The sequence below is a fragment of the Falco punctatus genome, assembly GCF_963210335.1.
Source record: "Falco punctatus genome assembly, chromosome: 8".
NCBI classification, from domain to species: domain Eukaryota; kingdom Metazoa; phylum Chordata; class Aves; order Falconiformes; family Falconidae; genus Falco; species Falco punctatus.
In genome coordinates this window covers 25,178,177-25,194,817 of record NC_137588.1, presented here as the reverse complement: position 1 = coordinate 25,194,817, position 16,641 = coordinate 25,178,177, and the positions used below count along the sequence as shown (strand labels likewise).

The 16,641-nt window shown below is 38.8% G+C and overlaps 1 protein-coding gene across 8 annotated transcripts in view; it reads right to left on the bottom strand.

The window, feature by feature from the left end:
- LY75 (lymphocyte antigen 75) overlaps window positions 1-16,641 on the bottom strand; it is a 90,511-nt gene that overhangs the window by 44,172 nt on the left and 29,698 nt on the right. For all 8 annotated transcript variants that reach the window (XR_013929971.1, XR_013929972.1, XR_013929973.1 and 5 more), the window contains exons 22-34: window positions 15,651-15,756; window positions 13,543-13,703; window positions 12,738-12,867; window positions 9,995-10,221; window positions 8,071-8,239; window positions 6,692-6,853; window positions 5,641-5,763; window positions 5,034-5,228; window positions 4,434-4,654; window positions 3,148-3,322; window positions 2,464-2,631; window positions 1,074-1,196; window positions 470-637 (exon numbers count right to left, since the gene is read on the bottom strand). Coding sequence is in view for 1 of the 8 variants with exons in the window: in XM_080399135.1 (XP_080255261.1) it covers window positions 470-637; window positions 1,074-1,196; window positions 2,464-2,631; window positions 3,148-3,322; window positions 4,434-4,654; window positions 5,034-5,228; window positions 5,641-5,763; window positions 6,692-6,853; window positions 8,071-8,239; window positions 9,995-10,221; window positions 12,738-12,867; window positions 13,543-13,703; window positions 15,651-15,756 (2,128 nt within the window). In the remaining 7 variants the exon portion in view is untranslated. The remainder of the gene's footprint in view (window positions 1-469; window positions 638-1,073; window positions 1,197-2,463; window positions 2,632-3,147; window positions 3,323-4,433; window positions 4,655-5,033; window positions 5,229-5,640; window positions 5,764-6,691; window positions 6,854-8,070; window positions 8,240-9,994; window positions 10,222-12,737; window positions 12,868-13,542; window positions 13,704-15,650; window positions 15,757-16,641) is intronic.

Genomic DNA, 16,641 nt, shown 5'->3' with positions numbered 1-16,641 from the left:
AGGCCTGAATCTTTTTCTGAAGTTGCAGGGCGGCATTTTCAGAAGCCTCCTCAAGACTGAAAACATGATCTGCAGTACCTGCTTACTCAGCATCTCGTACAAGCAGAAGTCTTTCTGTTCCCACCTACACAGACTCACCCATGAGAGATGCCCTGTGGTAAGCAGCAGTAGCAACTACTCTGTGCTCTTTTAAGTGGGATTTCAGTTCTCTCCCTTACCCTTTGAGTGCATAGTGGGAGCCAGGAGAAGTAAATTCCTAGATAATTTGTTCCTGAATACAATTTTATGGCAAAACAGCAACAGAATGCTCCTGCTTAGGCAAAGGTACTTGATACGTGCTTTTGTGAACTGCACTTTCAGGATTTCAACACAGACTTCCCCCACCAAAAAAAGAAAACCCCGAATATAATCACTATAAAATTAAGTGTCCCCTAAAAAAAAAAATTTAAAAAAATCAATGCTTCTGTACCTAAAGGAGCTTTACAAACCACTCTGCTTTGACTGCGACTGCAGTCAACTTTGGACCACGTGCCAGTTGTGGACAGGATAACACTGCATTTCTCATTGACTCCTGCAGTTTTATTTTCCCAGTTGACATAATTAACTGATGAGCCATCAAGCCAGTTCAGGGACTGATCTGTTGGGGAAAAAGGTTGCTTAGTTTAGATCGCCAAAACATGCTGTAATGTTACACAATATCATTCATGATCTATTTTTTTTCTTTACGTTGCTAAAAGAAACAGGACTGTATCTATGCCGTACATTAAAAGCACTTTTAGCCGTACCTGTTCTCCAGACCTTTAGCATTTGATGCACTTGCAGCTTAACCATTAGGCACCAATGAAAATATTGGGGAAAATGAATTCTAGTGACTTGTGATTATCTTAAGCATGCAGCAGGAAGGGACTTAAGCTACACCAAAGGCCTTTACGATGCCAAATGAGGGATTCCAACCTCAGACAGAAGTTACTGTAGGCTATCAGCACTACAATACTATGTTCTTATTTGAGGATTTATGCATTTTTATTTACCACATGAAACATTCATGTTCATACATGGTTGCTGCTACTTACCCTTAGAGCTTTGAGTCAGGCCAAGCCATACGTTCTTGGTGATGAGATCATTTTCCTTTATGTGTGTGCTCACAAATGCATTTTCTTCAGCATCCACTATAGTCAGAAGGGTTGCTGAAGGATCTAAGGGAAAGGGGAAACTGGTCAGAATTGCAACTTCAGAGATGTTTTTTTCATGGTGCTTGTATATAGAGTTTTCTGTGGGAACAATAACTACAGGAAAAATTTGCTGATCTGGGCTCGTAAAATTAGCTTGAAGTGACCTACAGAACAAAGGCATAAACCTCTCATTCCCTAAAATACAGCATGTTATACAAGACTGTTTCAGATGACTGGTTATTCAGGCAGGTCATACAAAATACGATGGAAGTAAACTTAATGCAGCTGTGGACCACGTGGAAGATATTGAAAGATAATGCCACATTCAGAATCACTAGCACTCTGCAAGCAATAAGCCCTTCTAAAAAACATAGTTGAACAAAAGCTCAGCATTTTGCCGAGTCAAGTTAATATCTCAGTCAGTACCTCACTGTGCCTCACATTTGTATATACAGTGTTACAGCAATTAAGGAATAAGAGGAAGGAAAGTGTACACTGGAGACAGGCTCAGTGTGTCCCCATTCTTTCCAAGTATATGTAGAAATAAGTCAGAAGCTTTAACTTAGAGAAAGATCACTTTCTCTTTCAACTGCCAGGCTAGGTAGGACTCCGCAGAAAATTGCATCCAGGACTGCGACTACTTGCACCTTCTCTTTTTCATCCTACATAGCAAGTTTGACTTCACACGATAAGGTAATTCAATAAAAGAAAGTTATAGCAGTCACCAGCTTCTAAGCTAAGGTGATTAAAAATTCTGTACATGAGACTGCTTAACATTGTCTTCTGCAATACAATTCCCCACATAGCTTATCAAAGGGAGGAAATCCTTTGACATTAAATTCTTAGATATTATGTGCCTTAATATCTATAAAGTACATGCTTTGAACCATTTGATAGGTTAGAAAACTCCCTATTAGCAAGGGAGGCATGGATATAATCAGAAAGCACTGCTAATGGCACTAACTTTATTATAAAGTTAATTGTATACAAACAAAATTGTTTCCTCTAAACTGTAAGCCTTAAATTTCTGAATCCTCCACCAACGGCTATCTGCATTTTACATGCAGATATCCACGTGCCAAACAATCTTTCAGCATACTGCAGCGTTTTATCAAGAGCCTTTATTAGATGTTCAAGGATAAAGCTTGCTAGCGCTTCTTGTAAACTAAAGCAGCATAAGAGCCCCAAAGCTGAAGTATAACTACTGTAGGTTTTTTGCTTGTTGGGTTTTATTTCTTTTTTAATAGTGGACCAATTACAAGTTGTAATGTGGAAAAGAGTCTAAACATACTCAGTTTCTGGCAGACTTTCTTAGCATCTTCCACATTATATACTGAAAAGTTGTAGAATGCCATGTCAAACGCGTAACAATGGTCCTTATACTGTATCCATTGCAGTGTACCACTGATCTGCGGGCATCCTGGAGCTCTGCTCACTTGGCTTGACTGTAATTGTCTCTCTGCAAAGACAAAGAGATTGGTGTTATTTCTGCTGCAGGAGTTTGTGCGTAGTCTCTCTGTAGTAACAGGACAGTCCGTATCAACAAGGACTACTGCTACCAACAACCATGATTCGATTAGCTTACACTCCTCCTTCCTTGTGTCATGGATCCATTTATTTGACAACAAGCATAAAACAAGTCCCAAAGGCTTGGGAACCATTTTATCTTGCCTTTTAGGGGCTTCTGAAGTTTCTTTTATGTGTTTGATAAGGATTTTGATTCAGTAAAGATACATATAGTTTGACATTCATATCACAGGTGATCAAAAAGCAACCAGGACTGGTTTAGATTTTTACTACTGAAATGAGGAGAATTAATCTCCCTAAAGTATTACGAAGTGTTTTATCCTTCCTGATCAACAGCTCTTTTTAAAGATGGAATAGTGTAGTATTTCAGCCTTCATTTCTACTTCTATATACAACATGTAAAGACAATACGTAAGACAACTAACAAAACATTAAAAAGAACACTTACTATGTGGAGGGCTATAGCAAATGGCACCTTCAGCAACATTTGTACATTTTGTACGGTTCCAAGATCCCTTAGTATCCAACAGAACACAGTTCTCAGTAGTATTTGAGTTTTCTAATTCCCAGGGAAGGTAGTCAAAGTTGCTTCCATCTGACCATTCAAAATTAGCTTTGCTTCCCTAATTAAAGAAAAAAACTCACAACGTTTAAACCACAGCATATGGTTCTGGTCTAAATCTTGTCAGTCATTGGTAAGTCATGTAGCAATATCACCCTGCAGCGTGATAAATTAAAGTGCAGGTGGCTTTGTTTTCTAAATTCATGCTAAACAGATGTTCGATACAGTTCACATCTTCCAATCAATTCTTAGCATAGAAATCCTGATTGTTTGTGGGAACTGAGAGAGTGTGGCATGTTTGTAAGTTTAAACTTGCAACGTGCCTTTATTCTGTGGGAAACATTTTACTTAATTTCGTCCTTCTGTTTCATTTAAGCAGTCTGCCTTCCTTGCTATGAACGTTATTATATATGATGCAAACTGCTCAACTGTAAAGATGGCCTGAGTAAAGCTGGGCAGCTCAGGAATGATTTGCAGCGCTACCGCCTACTTCAGATAGAAACCCATGGCAATAAAGAGTCAGCTGTGGGAAGTGGAGGAAACCATCTAGAGCAAAGGACAGGCCAAGGTAGCAAAGGTATGCATATAAATCACGTAACTCTGCAGAGGGGTATTCCTGCCACTTAACCACTGTGACCGGGTCTGACAATTATTGTGGGGATCGGGGTCAGGGCTACAGAATTTTGGCTCCAAGGCTAAGCAGAGGAGGACAAAGATCTGCAGCTGCCTCCTGGGAGCAGGGATGCATAACTTGCTAGAGCACCAGCTCCTGAACTGCCTTGGACAGTCAGTCCTGACCTGGACTGAACAGGCTCCCATACAGCCTTGGAATCTGCTCTCTGCTAATGGAATCTGATCCTACAAGAGGGCCTTAAAAACTGGAGCCTCTAAAGGTAGTGTTGCAAACTGCGCTTCCTTCTGCTACGAGGAATGATGTGGGACCATTGCATTATTTTAAAATGTCAAGGAATTGGAAAAATATATTAGTGTGGCTACATACACTATTTCATATACTTAAACATATGTTACACAGTGTTGAAAAAGTACGTAATTTACTACATGGAACAGAGATTCCGAGAAACTGGAAAAAAGCATCAGAAAATATTTAATATCCTGTGCAGAAAAATTATTTACTAGCTCTGTTATTGATGTCACCAGCAGTATATACTTACATCGTGAACAGACAACCCAAGCCACAGAGGATAGCCATCCTGCTTGACAATATCTTCTAGAAATAAGTGTTGTGATTCACTGTGTACGCTTGCTAAATCACTCCTGTTTTGTTTGCATTCTCTCAATGCCTCATACCATGTTAACTTTTTCTGAAGGATCCTGTATGTTCTGTTTCCATGTTGAATAGACTCAGGCAATGGAGGCTTGTACTGTTGGGGTCCTATTCCAAAAAATAAGAAAACAAGTCCTGTGCACTTCATTCATGTTACTAGGAACATAAAGCATTAAAATCCATATATATAACTCAAGCACTAAAGTGTTCAGTACGAGCCACTTAGATCAAGTAAATTACCTTTTGCTGCTTTGAACACTGTGAGCAGTTGATGGGAGGAGTACAGACACATTCCTCCTGATCAGAGTATTAGAGCAGTGATGCACAGACTGACCATATAACCCCAGAAGCCCGGGACAGCTGTGCCACAGTGTTCCGCTGGGAGCAAAACCACAGCCTTCTATAGCAGGTACTGCAGAACTAGGACTTCAATTACGGCCCTCATCCAACACTCCAATATTACACACAGATCTTCTTTACTACTTACCCCTTTCGATTTTACAGGCGAGAATACTGTACACGTTATAGTGATGAGCATGCCAACTTTGAGAATAATTATAAATATCCCAAAAGCCGTCAAGATTTACACCAGCAAAAAAATTGTTCTTCTTTATGTTAGGTCTTCCCAGCCTCCAGTTATTGTAAGTTAGATGAGTTTCATCATACCACTTGAGAACTTTATCTGTGGAAAACATTGCATATTTATTAAAACACTGGCGTTATGTATACAAATACCATTTAACTTTAAATATATTAATGACATTAACAGATATTCACTTTGGAAAAAATGCAGTGATACTCTAAGTTACTGTGAATCAGTTCCATATACAATGCTAAATATGTTAGCATTACTCATCCAGGCCCTTTTACGTCCTGCTTTCCAGGGAAATCAAATCTAGACTAAACAGAACATGGTGGACCCAATTATCACTCAATCAGAAAACATATCCAGTTATTTTCTTTTAGAGGATAAATATAAAACATTATTATAGGTTTGCATCAGTTTGACTTTAGTCAAATACTGAAACATGCACTTAAAGCTGAAAACTTTGTCTCCAATCCAGTAATTCAGAAATAAAAACCTTAAACCTTACCGCTGTCATCATAAATCACACCCAGCCAGACCCACATAGCCAGACCACTGAATGAATGAAGCTGCTCAGTAACAAAGTTATTCTCTTCTTCATCGCGAACACTCAGAACAAATGCTTCTGGGTCTGTTGAAAAAAAATTTAAATTCCTTTCTTACAAATCCACCTTTCAGTTACAAAATAAATTAAAATGTTTTTCCAGTATTGTTGTTAGTTATTACAGACAGGCGAAGAGCGCGTGAAGGCTAGACCTTTATAACATAATAACTGAATTAACAGCGTGAAAACAATTTTCAAAGGTATTATCAACAGTGCTTCCCCTGGTTTTATGCATAACTGAAAGACATCAGCTCCAGAGATATTTGTGGGTCCTCCTGTCACTTCAAGTTGTATGTACTAAAAATTCTCTGCATAGAACATAAAAATATCAATCTTCTGTGGTTTTCTTGAACTGCCTAGTAGAGAAACTATTAAGGAAAAGACTGAATTGAAATCAAGTCATGAAAAATAAATTTTCTAGAAAGATACATGTCTGAAGTGCCATAAGAAATGGGTTAGCGTAAGAAGGGAGCTGTTCTAAGCTTACACTTTGTTCAGGATGGACAGGAGAAGCCCATGTGCTTTTCTGAACTGGACTATTCAGAGTCTGTTTACTTTGTTCACCTAAGTGTTCCACACAGCAAGGCAGGGACACACCCCGCCCCGGGAAGTAAATGTGATGGTAAAGCCAGAATGTTACCAAGGGAGTAACAATTACTATTTAAAATTTGTGCGGTACAAAGAGGAAAAAACCCCCAAACCATCCAATTTTTCAGAGAGCTCAGAATTCAACAGCTCCTAGCCATCTCTAACTCTCCTACCCATGCTCTGGCACTTTTTTATCAGAGTAGTTCAAGGGCAAACAGCACGAGGCAGTACAACACTAATACACGTTTCCAAATGCTACAGCCTTTCTCAAACACTCGCTCTGCTGTCATCGTAAGAGAGTGACTCTAATCTAAAACCCATATCAGATACAAGGTGATAAATACCTGTAATATGACAAAGTACTTACTCATTTTCTTGCATAAATGATGAGCTTCTTGAGGCTTCAGTTCTCTCCATCTATTTTTTGTTATTATAAAAGTGTAACAATTGTTTCTAAATGATATCCAGGGTGTATTTTTAATCTTATGTGGGCACTTAACTTGGGTAACTTGTTCATTTTCAGTCTTCTCTAATGAAAGGAAAGAAGGCATTCAGGACATGACTTATTAATAACATGACTTATTAATAACAACACTCGACACACCACAAACCACTTTCAGGTACCATTTAAAAATACAAAAGACAAATTAAGTGCCATCCTCTCGATGTGCAATACATTGTTGCTTTCAGTTTCCTCATTATGGCAATTTTCTTAAAGCAAAAAACCCAACAGTAAGCATTATCAAAGAATACAAAGCTGCTAACAACTTTCCACAATTGTTGTGTTATATAGGTTTAAGAACCTATATCCTACATAAAAAAAACCCTAATCCCTAATAAAAGTGCTAAGTGTGGGCCAATAACTAAAAGCTCTTACTACTTCTCATACGAAGGCAAATCACCATTACAAGTAAGCTATCTCATAGCTGGCAACACATCTTAGTTCTGTGGCTTTATCCAATACTTGAGGAGTGAGAAGGACTCTTCCTGCAGTTGCTTTGACTGCAAGCACAAAACAGTTAAGGATGTCATAATGCCAAGTATACAGTCAGCTGTGACTCAGTGTGTACAATAATGGTTTAACTGTGTCCCCTCGCAGAAAAAAAAACAAACCATAACAAGTTTTAATGGTCTCATAGGGAAGAAATCTGTGATGATTCCTAAGAAAGAGCTTTCTTATTTTTCAGAAAAGGGCTGTGCTACATATGTATCCTCCCCAAAAGACGTCCTGCTATATCCCAACCTGTCTTGCTATAATTGGTATATATTTAGAAGGGTTTTGTGAACTGCATGACTTAAATTCACACCCCTCAGTTCAGTGTCTACCTGCTATCTTTCTTCTCCTTGTAGTCACGTCCCTCCTCCCTGTATTGACCTCCATGTCTGAAGAGATTTCAGGAGGTCCCAATATTAAGACTTAAATAGTAGAGAGGTAAATGAATTTTCTTCCACATGCAAGTGGGAGAGATTAGTATGCAACAATCTTACAGAAACAGTGCAAAGGTAGAATCGGTTGGCAATACGAAGGGTACAGCCTGGCCCACTGCACCCATGACGAATTCATTAGTAACTAACGTGGATTAAGACCAACAGGTGCATGGCCCCCTATTTGAAGCTTCTTTCTTCTTTTCATGGCATGCAAATCAGCCTGTCTCAGGAAATGTTTTACTTTTGAAGTTACAATCTGGAATTATCACATATGCTTCATAATAAATAAATACATACATATAATGCTAGGATACATACTTTCTGATACGTAGCAAATAGCACCTCGATTTTCAGACGAACAGTCAGAAGTTTTCCAGAAGCCATCAGTATCCAGAAACACACATTCTTCGCTTGTTTCTTCATCATTATCAGACCAGCGACTAAAACTAACATGTTTCCCATCCAGCCAGCCATAATGCTTTCCACCCTAGCATTGTATAAGTAAAAGGGATGAGCTTACATGGTAAAACATATTAGGTACAGAAAATGACATAATAATACATTTACATTGGCTAGACATTTACAGTGTCTCTGGTGAGAACTGTAAGTGTTCCACTGCCCTCGCAACCTGATCTGCTGCTCACAATGTAGCAAGCTTTGTTATTTTGTTTTGCGGTTGCAAACATATGAATTTGCCAAAGCATATGGCAAATTATTCAATGGTGATGTTTTACTACTATGCTTATGGAGGAAGGCCTGCCAACGAGATGTTCAAACTGCATCATTTGCACCTGCACATCAGTGGTGGATATAATTATCTGGTCTCGGAAAACTGGTAATATCTGAGACTAAGGGCCAGTCTCAGTTACTCAACACTGAGTTGAAAGTAATCTATTAAATACTTAACTGATTTACTAAATCAGATGTATTCCTGCCCTGGAGGATGCAGGAGGCATAAGAAAAAAAACCCACATACAACAAGCACACCACCTTTTCAGAGTCTTACATTTAAAAGCTTTCTTCAGGAAATCCCCCTGCTGCTTTGTAATTTAGCTTATCGTTTAGTATCTTTCTTTTGTGTCTGTAATTCCAGCACTGGAGTAACAAGTTCTGTTGACCAGTTTCATTATAATTTCCTTTCATGTGACTTTTTAATTCTACCCAAATAATTAAGTGTTGCAATAGTGAAAAGCTGGTGCACGCCTGAGTTGTATGCAGCAAAATTAATCATTTCATCTTCACTTACAGATGAAGACTCAGAAGAGGAGTGAAAACAAGTTGTCTGGTTTCCCCATCTTCACTGAGATTAAATGCCTGCTTCCTTTTAAAAAACATTCTCCATAAAGTATATTCTCAAATTTCTATTTCCCCCTACCTACTTTGCCTAGAAGACTCGGTAGCCCGTTACTGACATAGGAAGATCATAACACAACAGATGCTGACTGAGCACCATTAACCTTTGTAGGTAAGACACTTCTCAAATTCTAACTTTTTTCTTACAATTATCTCAAGACTGATGCGTTTGACAAAGAAGATAGACCCTGCAAGCAAGCCCAAGCCATTTCATTAACAGCTGAGAAAGCTCTCAATCAACAGTGAAGATCTTCAAGAAGTACCCTGGCTAATAAAGGCAAAGTAGGTACCTCCTGCATTGATTTTTTCCAAAGACAAAACAAACGGGAGAAAAAAGAAAAACCCACTAACCTGTCTCAGGGATGTCTCCCTCTAGGGAGACACAGGCACAAATAACATGAATTAACAACAGACTCTTAAGTTAGGCTTCAGAAACGTACCTCCAGAAGTGTTCAATGATTCATTTTGGATTTTATTTGCCACTTCTGGTTTCTCCCTTTTAAAACTGATTTTGGGTTGTCTTTCTAGAGGGGTACTGTAAACAGTGGCGATGATACCAAAGAGCATATTAATTACTCATTTGTTAACAAGAGACAAAGATGATTCAGCAATCTATGCTGCTGCCACTCTACAATATATCCCTTCATCCTATATTCTGTGAAAAGACCTGTCTCCTCATCATCAATCCATCCAGTACAGTTCAAGAAATATGTAGCTTGGAGAACTGAAGATTTAGAACATTAATCTTGAGACCCTCCAGATGTTATCCCTAAATGAAAACAGTTACCCCAGAAATTAATTTTTCATTGCATTTCTTTATCCCAGTTTCTATTTCACGCAACTCTAAAAATTACCTTAAGCCACAGTCCAAGGGGAAAACAAAACTTACGTCTCTGCTGAAGAGTCCAATCCACAGCGGGTAGTTATGAAGGGCAGCCTGAACAGCAAGAAAAGCCTGCTGGAACTGATCTGTGATGCTAACCAGATGCATCTTGCTATTTATGCATGCAGCCATTGCATCATTCCAGGATAAATTCTTCAGAATTACCATGTATTGAACATTTTGATAACTCAGTCTTTCATCAAGGACTTGCTCTGTCTGGTTATCAGCAGTTCCTATGTGTAAGAAAGAAATCCAGATATTAGGTGGTTAAACACTGGAATACATTTTGAACTAACATTTTCTCTGTAACAAACAGAAAAAAGAAAATTCTTAGCCAGTAGATTATGCTAATAACTACAGTCAGAAGCAAATATCTTTGACACATTAGATATAAAAAAAAATTATTTTCAGCCAAGCTATTTTTATGTATCTTTCTCTCAATTTAAGTTCACATCTTTTTAGATTTGCTACTTTTAACTAACAGCTACATAATGTTAAGAATTCTATTTATTGAATTAAAACCATATTCTACAATTTTAATGAAATACATGAATGGGAGAGAGTGACCGCTCTCTGCTGCAATACAGCAACAGCTAAACTTGACTCATCTCTGTGGAGCCTGTGGATTTATGCAACCACGAAACTTGTCTATGCAGATCTCATTACAGCACAGTCCCAGAAGTCCTTACCACCATCCATGAATGTAGTGGGAATTGATTTTGCCTCCACAAGTGCTTAACTAATTGCAGAAAACGCACCTTGCATAGGGAGGGGTACAATTCACTATTTGTGCTCTAAGCACTGAGTGCTACCACAGTTATCAGCATCATACTTGAAGGCATACAGCTCAGTGATGCATAGCAACTATGGTTAATGAAAGATGCAAACATTCCCACGGACAGTAAATTAAAGCATCCAAACCTGGTAACCCCAAAAATTTTATAGACAACGAAAATTAAATTGGCTCTCCAAGAGGGAGAAAACCCCTGACATTTAAAATATCTCAAGCAGGAAAAGGCTCATTGAGAGAAGAGGAAAAAAGGAAAAAGTAAAAAAAACCTCTATAAATAACAGTATATAAATGGCTGATTGATAGGCTGACACGGCCATTTTCCAAGACACAAGATGACAGAAAATTAACATTAATTTGGTATTTACAGCTTTCAATAGATCAGAAAAGTGACAAGGCTGAAAAAGCAGTTTGTGTCTGCTGCCAAATGCTTTCACGTAGTAAACGGCTACAAAAAAAGAACCATGGAACCAAGGGTGCATCACACATCAAGGGGTACCAAACTGGAAACGAGGTAGTAAGGAAAGCGTCCATTTCTGAAAGAAGTAATTGCTGATAATTAACATCTCACGAAGTTCTGCAAATCACAATCATGCCAAGATTTCCAAGGAACATGAACTGTCGTCTTCCCTAGGATAAAGCCCTAGGCAGCTTGGACTCTCTCACAGCTGTCCCTGCAACCTGCTGAGGTTCCTTCCAACCCAAGTTATCTTTAGGTCCCCAATACAATGATGACACAAGACTAGACCATACCAGGACACATTCTTTGTTAGTCCAAAACCCTTTCTCCTTACACCTTCTAAGGCTGTGGCAAGGAAGAAGTGCTTAGCATTTTAGTCAACCCAGACTAGTACTATATTGAACTACACAGCTATATTGTCAATCTCCTGTTAATAAAATCCCCCTTTTCAAATTTTTATGACTACATCTCTTCCATCCAGACTTCTAATCTGGACACTTGGAATTTCTGAAGTATCTGACACTGAAATAAAGGGTTTTTTTGCATTAAAGGTGGGGTAGGGTCAGGGAAATCTCTTTGCCTACTTGAGAATGAAGAAGGTGGGCATATTCTTAGTGTTTTGCATACCTCTCTGTGGTTTTGGTTTGGTTTTTCTGGTTTTGGTTTTTTTTTTTTGGGGGGGGGGTTGGTTGGTTTTTGTTTTTTTTTTTTTTTTTTTTTTTTTTTTTTAGAAGATATCATCTTAGTTACTTAAAAGGATTATTTACATAAAGGAACATACTCAGAAGTGGGTATGCTGAACATTAGCCCATAGCAGTAATTAAATGCGTATAATAGCGACATGCGTTTGATCTGATTCCAGTAACTGGTATCAACCAACCCACACAGCTACATCAGAATATTATTTTTAGTTCAGATTAAGAAAACCCACTCACGCCAACAGATCTGCACAAAGCTAGTGAATGCTGCATCACTCCTATTATCATTCTCTATGTATGGTTTGCTCTGGGGAGACTGATTTCAACATTAAGAGTACATGATACGTCATATTCTAATACTGCTAAAAACCACAGGATATTTTTAAGGAGGATGGAAATATTGTAGGATTCCTTCCCAGGACTTCTCACTTTCAGAGTTCTGAAGAGGAAAAAGGAGTCACTTCTTCCACCCGTTGATGTGCATGACCACTACACCCACAGAATGTTAAAGCCCTGTCTGCTGAAGTATTGCTTCACTGAAACAACACAAATTCTCCCAGGAAAACAGATTCCCTCTGAACTGGACTAAGAAAAATAAAAGGGAAAATTCTGAATAGCTGACAAATTAGGTTCCAGATGATCCTCCACAATTTTTTTTTTTATTTTCAAAATTTAACTACTCAGTCTCTACAATAATCTTGCTCTTCAAGTGCAACAATTTACAGGCATTAAAAGGTCTCCTGGCATACACATCTTAACTGTGAACTCTGGCTTTAATTTATTTTGACTCTTCAGACTTACCTATAGGCCGCTGGCATATACCCAAGAAGTGCCTGTCAGCACAAGCAGTGAAATTCCATGTTCCAACATACTGTGATTTGGGATCATTAAGGATTACACCGCACTGATTGTTAAATTCTTCATCAAAAAGCTGAAAACCAGAAATATGGTTATCAGACTCAAATAAGGCATAAACATACTTTTGTAGAGAGGGTGAAGTAACATGAGGCTAGGAGAACTTGAGCTGTCTGAACTTGTTTAAGCAGTTTCAAAGGAGTGATGCAATTCAGCTTACCAATTTTACAAACACTACCAGGTGCCTGGTCTCAAAAGGAATTCTTAAGTTAAATACAGGGGAGAATATTAAATGAAGTGATTTTACACTTAAAATAAATCTGATTTGTAGTGTCGTTCAATTACGTTTATTATGCTTGCTGCTCTACCCAAGGTGAAGCAAAGTACCAACGTATAACGGTTTACAAATGCATTCTAAGTGTAACTGAACCAAGAATTATTGATGACAGCTTTTTGATGACTGTTTTCATCTGGTCTTTAAATTGCAAACAGAAGTTCCAAAAGAGTCATTAAACAGTTGCTTCAGCTTTTCTTGTTCACACTTCAGTGCTTTGTATGTTAGGTCAGAAGCTGTCATCCTGTTAAAGGTAAACAGAACTCCTTTACTGTCATTCACCTTTTTTTTGCCAGTTAAAACCAGTAACTGGGGGATTTGGTCTGTTCCATATTTATTTTTTTATTTTTGGTAATGCAGTCAATATTCCAAATGTCCTCACTCAATAGTCAAGGGAAGTCAAAAGTCAGAACTTACGTCCAGTGGAATTTTCCGTAATCTTCCTGTCAGGAGTGGGTGAAAGTTACTATACAACAGTCTGCTCTCATCTATCCATTTGTTTTCCCTTGTGCTGAACAGAAACTGCAAACCAATCCAAATATCTTTTGGCATACCAGGAAGCAAGGATGTTATATAATCTGTTGGGCAGAACAGTAAATGTACATATTGTGGTTCAGACAACAACAGTAAACATCTGAAAAGACACATAAATAAGATAATGCAACCCCTGTTTGTATTAACTCAATCATCCCTTCCTTCTGTAAGATAACATCTTTCATGTTGATTTTACTGGAAAGGAGCAGACTTGGCATTTGTTCTCCAAATTCTCAGCTGAGGAGCAGGTACTGGATTTTAGCTGTTTCTCTGCCCACTACTTTGTATTCTTGCATTGAAAATCAAAATTTTAGAAGCTGCTTTTCCACAGGTCTGAGAGACCTTCTATTGTCCACCTGCAGAGATAACAGAAGAGCTCCCTCCCACCCTCTCTGAATTGATGGGGGAGGTCTTATCTCCCATCTTTCTCTCCTACTGACCAAAAATCAGAACCATTTCTTGGATTCTGGCAGCATTTGCCCACCCCCCCATCAAAGAAAGCAGGACCAGACAAAAGAAGTCAGGTTTAGTTGGAAAAAACATTGAGCCAGGAAAACCTTAAACCAGGCCCCTTGGAACGAGCATTCTGGCACGAAAAAATGGGCTTCAGTAACCCCCAGGCACCAAAGGCACTCGCTGAGTCTGTCTGGATTGGGAAGACAAATTGGAAGCTATGTAATTAGCTACTGCTGAAATGTCTTAACTATTGGCCACATGCCAGACTAGCCGCAGCCTATTTTCTGAGCTAGACAAAGGCACTGAAGATTTAGGGGGCTAGCCACCACCTCATGCTACCGGGAGGAGCAGAAGCAGCCCACAGAAAGAGGTATGTTTCTTTAAGAGGACGGTGCCTTCTTTCCATATATGTGGCCTCCACTACAGGGGGGAACGAAAACAAACAAGAAACAGTAACAAACACTTCCATATGCATAAAACCAGGCAAAAAGATCTTGCTATGTAGCATTTCAGAATGGCTATGCTTTGACAATCTTGAAAGCATCCAAAAAGAACAGGTCACAGATATGAATATTCCTGTGTGGTTACAACCCTATTTCTCCCCAATAAGTGCAGTAAAAAAAAAATAAAAATTAAAAAAACATTCAGCTGCTGCCTGCAGGTAGACTAGTGGCCTCCCTAGTCTACTTTCCACATTCCATGGGGCAAGAGGTTATTTGCTTATAAAGCAAATATGCACCATGCGCACTGCAGAATTCAACGGAGCTCCTTCAGATGTACCTGCAGAGAACTGTTAGCTATCCACAAGACTGTAAATGCAAATACAGCTGTCTCATTCATCAGTTTATCACTGAACATTACTTGTAGCCAATGTGAACGCAATTCTTCCTTGCTGCATTTCCTTCAGTTACTCTAGCCTCCATGTCAGCTGAGAGGCCGGTCCCAAACGTGGAACTCTGTGTTTTGCAGTCTCGCTGCCTTCCATCCTCCTACACTGCTCTGGAGAGCTTGCAGGTTGTCAGTTTAGACACACTGCCACCTTAAGTTGCTCAGCACACTTAGACATGAGGGTCCTTTGTGCTCAGGCAGGCACTGTGTTTGCCATCTAGATCCCGCACAGACAGCTGAGCTTGCCTTGGAAACCTAAGGTGGTTTTTATAGTGCAAAGTCTACAGTCTCAGTTATGTTTTAACTTGGAAAGCAAAATGTGGGAATTCTTCACTCAGTGGTGACCCTTTTATCCTCAATCTTTAATACAAGGTTTTACAATGTTTTATTTTTAGAACCGGTTAAGCTCATACAGAGAAGCTGCTCTTCAAACTGGCTCAAATGTCTACTGACTGCATTTCCATGTTAGGTTTCCAGTGATGCAAACAACAATAGACAGCGCATTTTTAACTGGTCTTGGATTTTTAGAATGCTCCCAGTATGCCTCTAGATAACCAAGTGATTTTACACTCAAGTTCTTAAGCAGAACTATACTGAACTTGGAAGAGAAGCCGCATACTAAAAGTGCCCCCAGCTCACCATCGTACCTTGCTCAGCTTGATTCGAGATAGACGGAAGAGAGCCTCCAAAAGTTACACACTTTTCATTAGCTGCACTGAATGTTAAATATTCAGGCTTCATCTTTAGAAAACACTGCAAAATAAACATAATGAAACTGGTTTTCATCATACCATTGCTTCCCAAGAAATAACTCATAAGAAAATGTTCTTAAAACAACCTGAAAACTCGCTACTTATTTCCTGCAATAACATATGATTACTTTCCTCAGAAAGCAAGGGAACTGATCCTAGCTACACACATTTCTTATTAGATTCAACAGAACAGCTAAATATAAAATAATCCCACTGACTAACTCCCCATTCACTGAAGATTAGAATTCAGTAATTTTTAATTGGCTACATCAAGATCATGTACTGTTTTAAGAATGAGAATTCACACGTGAACTCTGAAGTCAGATAGGGTTGGGCCAGGAACCTGTATTGTAATAATAACCTTTTGGGAGAAACTACACGGGAACTCAAAAGCTATGTTCTGCAACGATGTGAAGTAGATTTGCAAACCTTGGCACAATGTAATATGCAGATCTGACACACAGTCCTTATGGGCAGAATAACAGCGGGCAAAGTAACAGCACTCTCACTAAAACTTTAGATGACTGCCTTAAAACATAGTATATGTTTTATATACTATATACTACACTATGGCTTCTGACCTGTTGGTTCATTTTTAAAAGCTGCCTCTAATTCTTAAGTGAGTTAAGTCCTTAAGGCAACTTAGGAAGTAGAGTGCCTGCCAGCTTGCTGCCTGCCTATGATTACTCAGTGAGAGAATCAAGACACTTCTTCCTTCCTCCAAAGCAGAGCCCAAGATTAGACAATATAACCAATGTTCTTGGACCTAAACTTGCATTGAAAGGCTGAAAGTTACTGCTTTGAAATTAAGAAATCATCAGTCCTGAATAAGAGACAGCGAAGTGGGGAACTTGATTTTAATCAGTACACACAGTTTTCAAAAGCC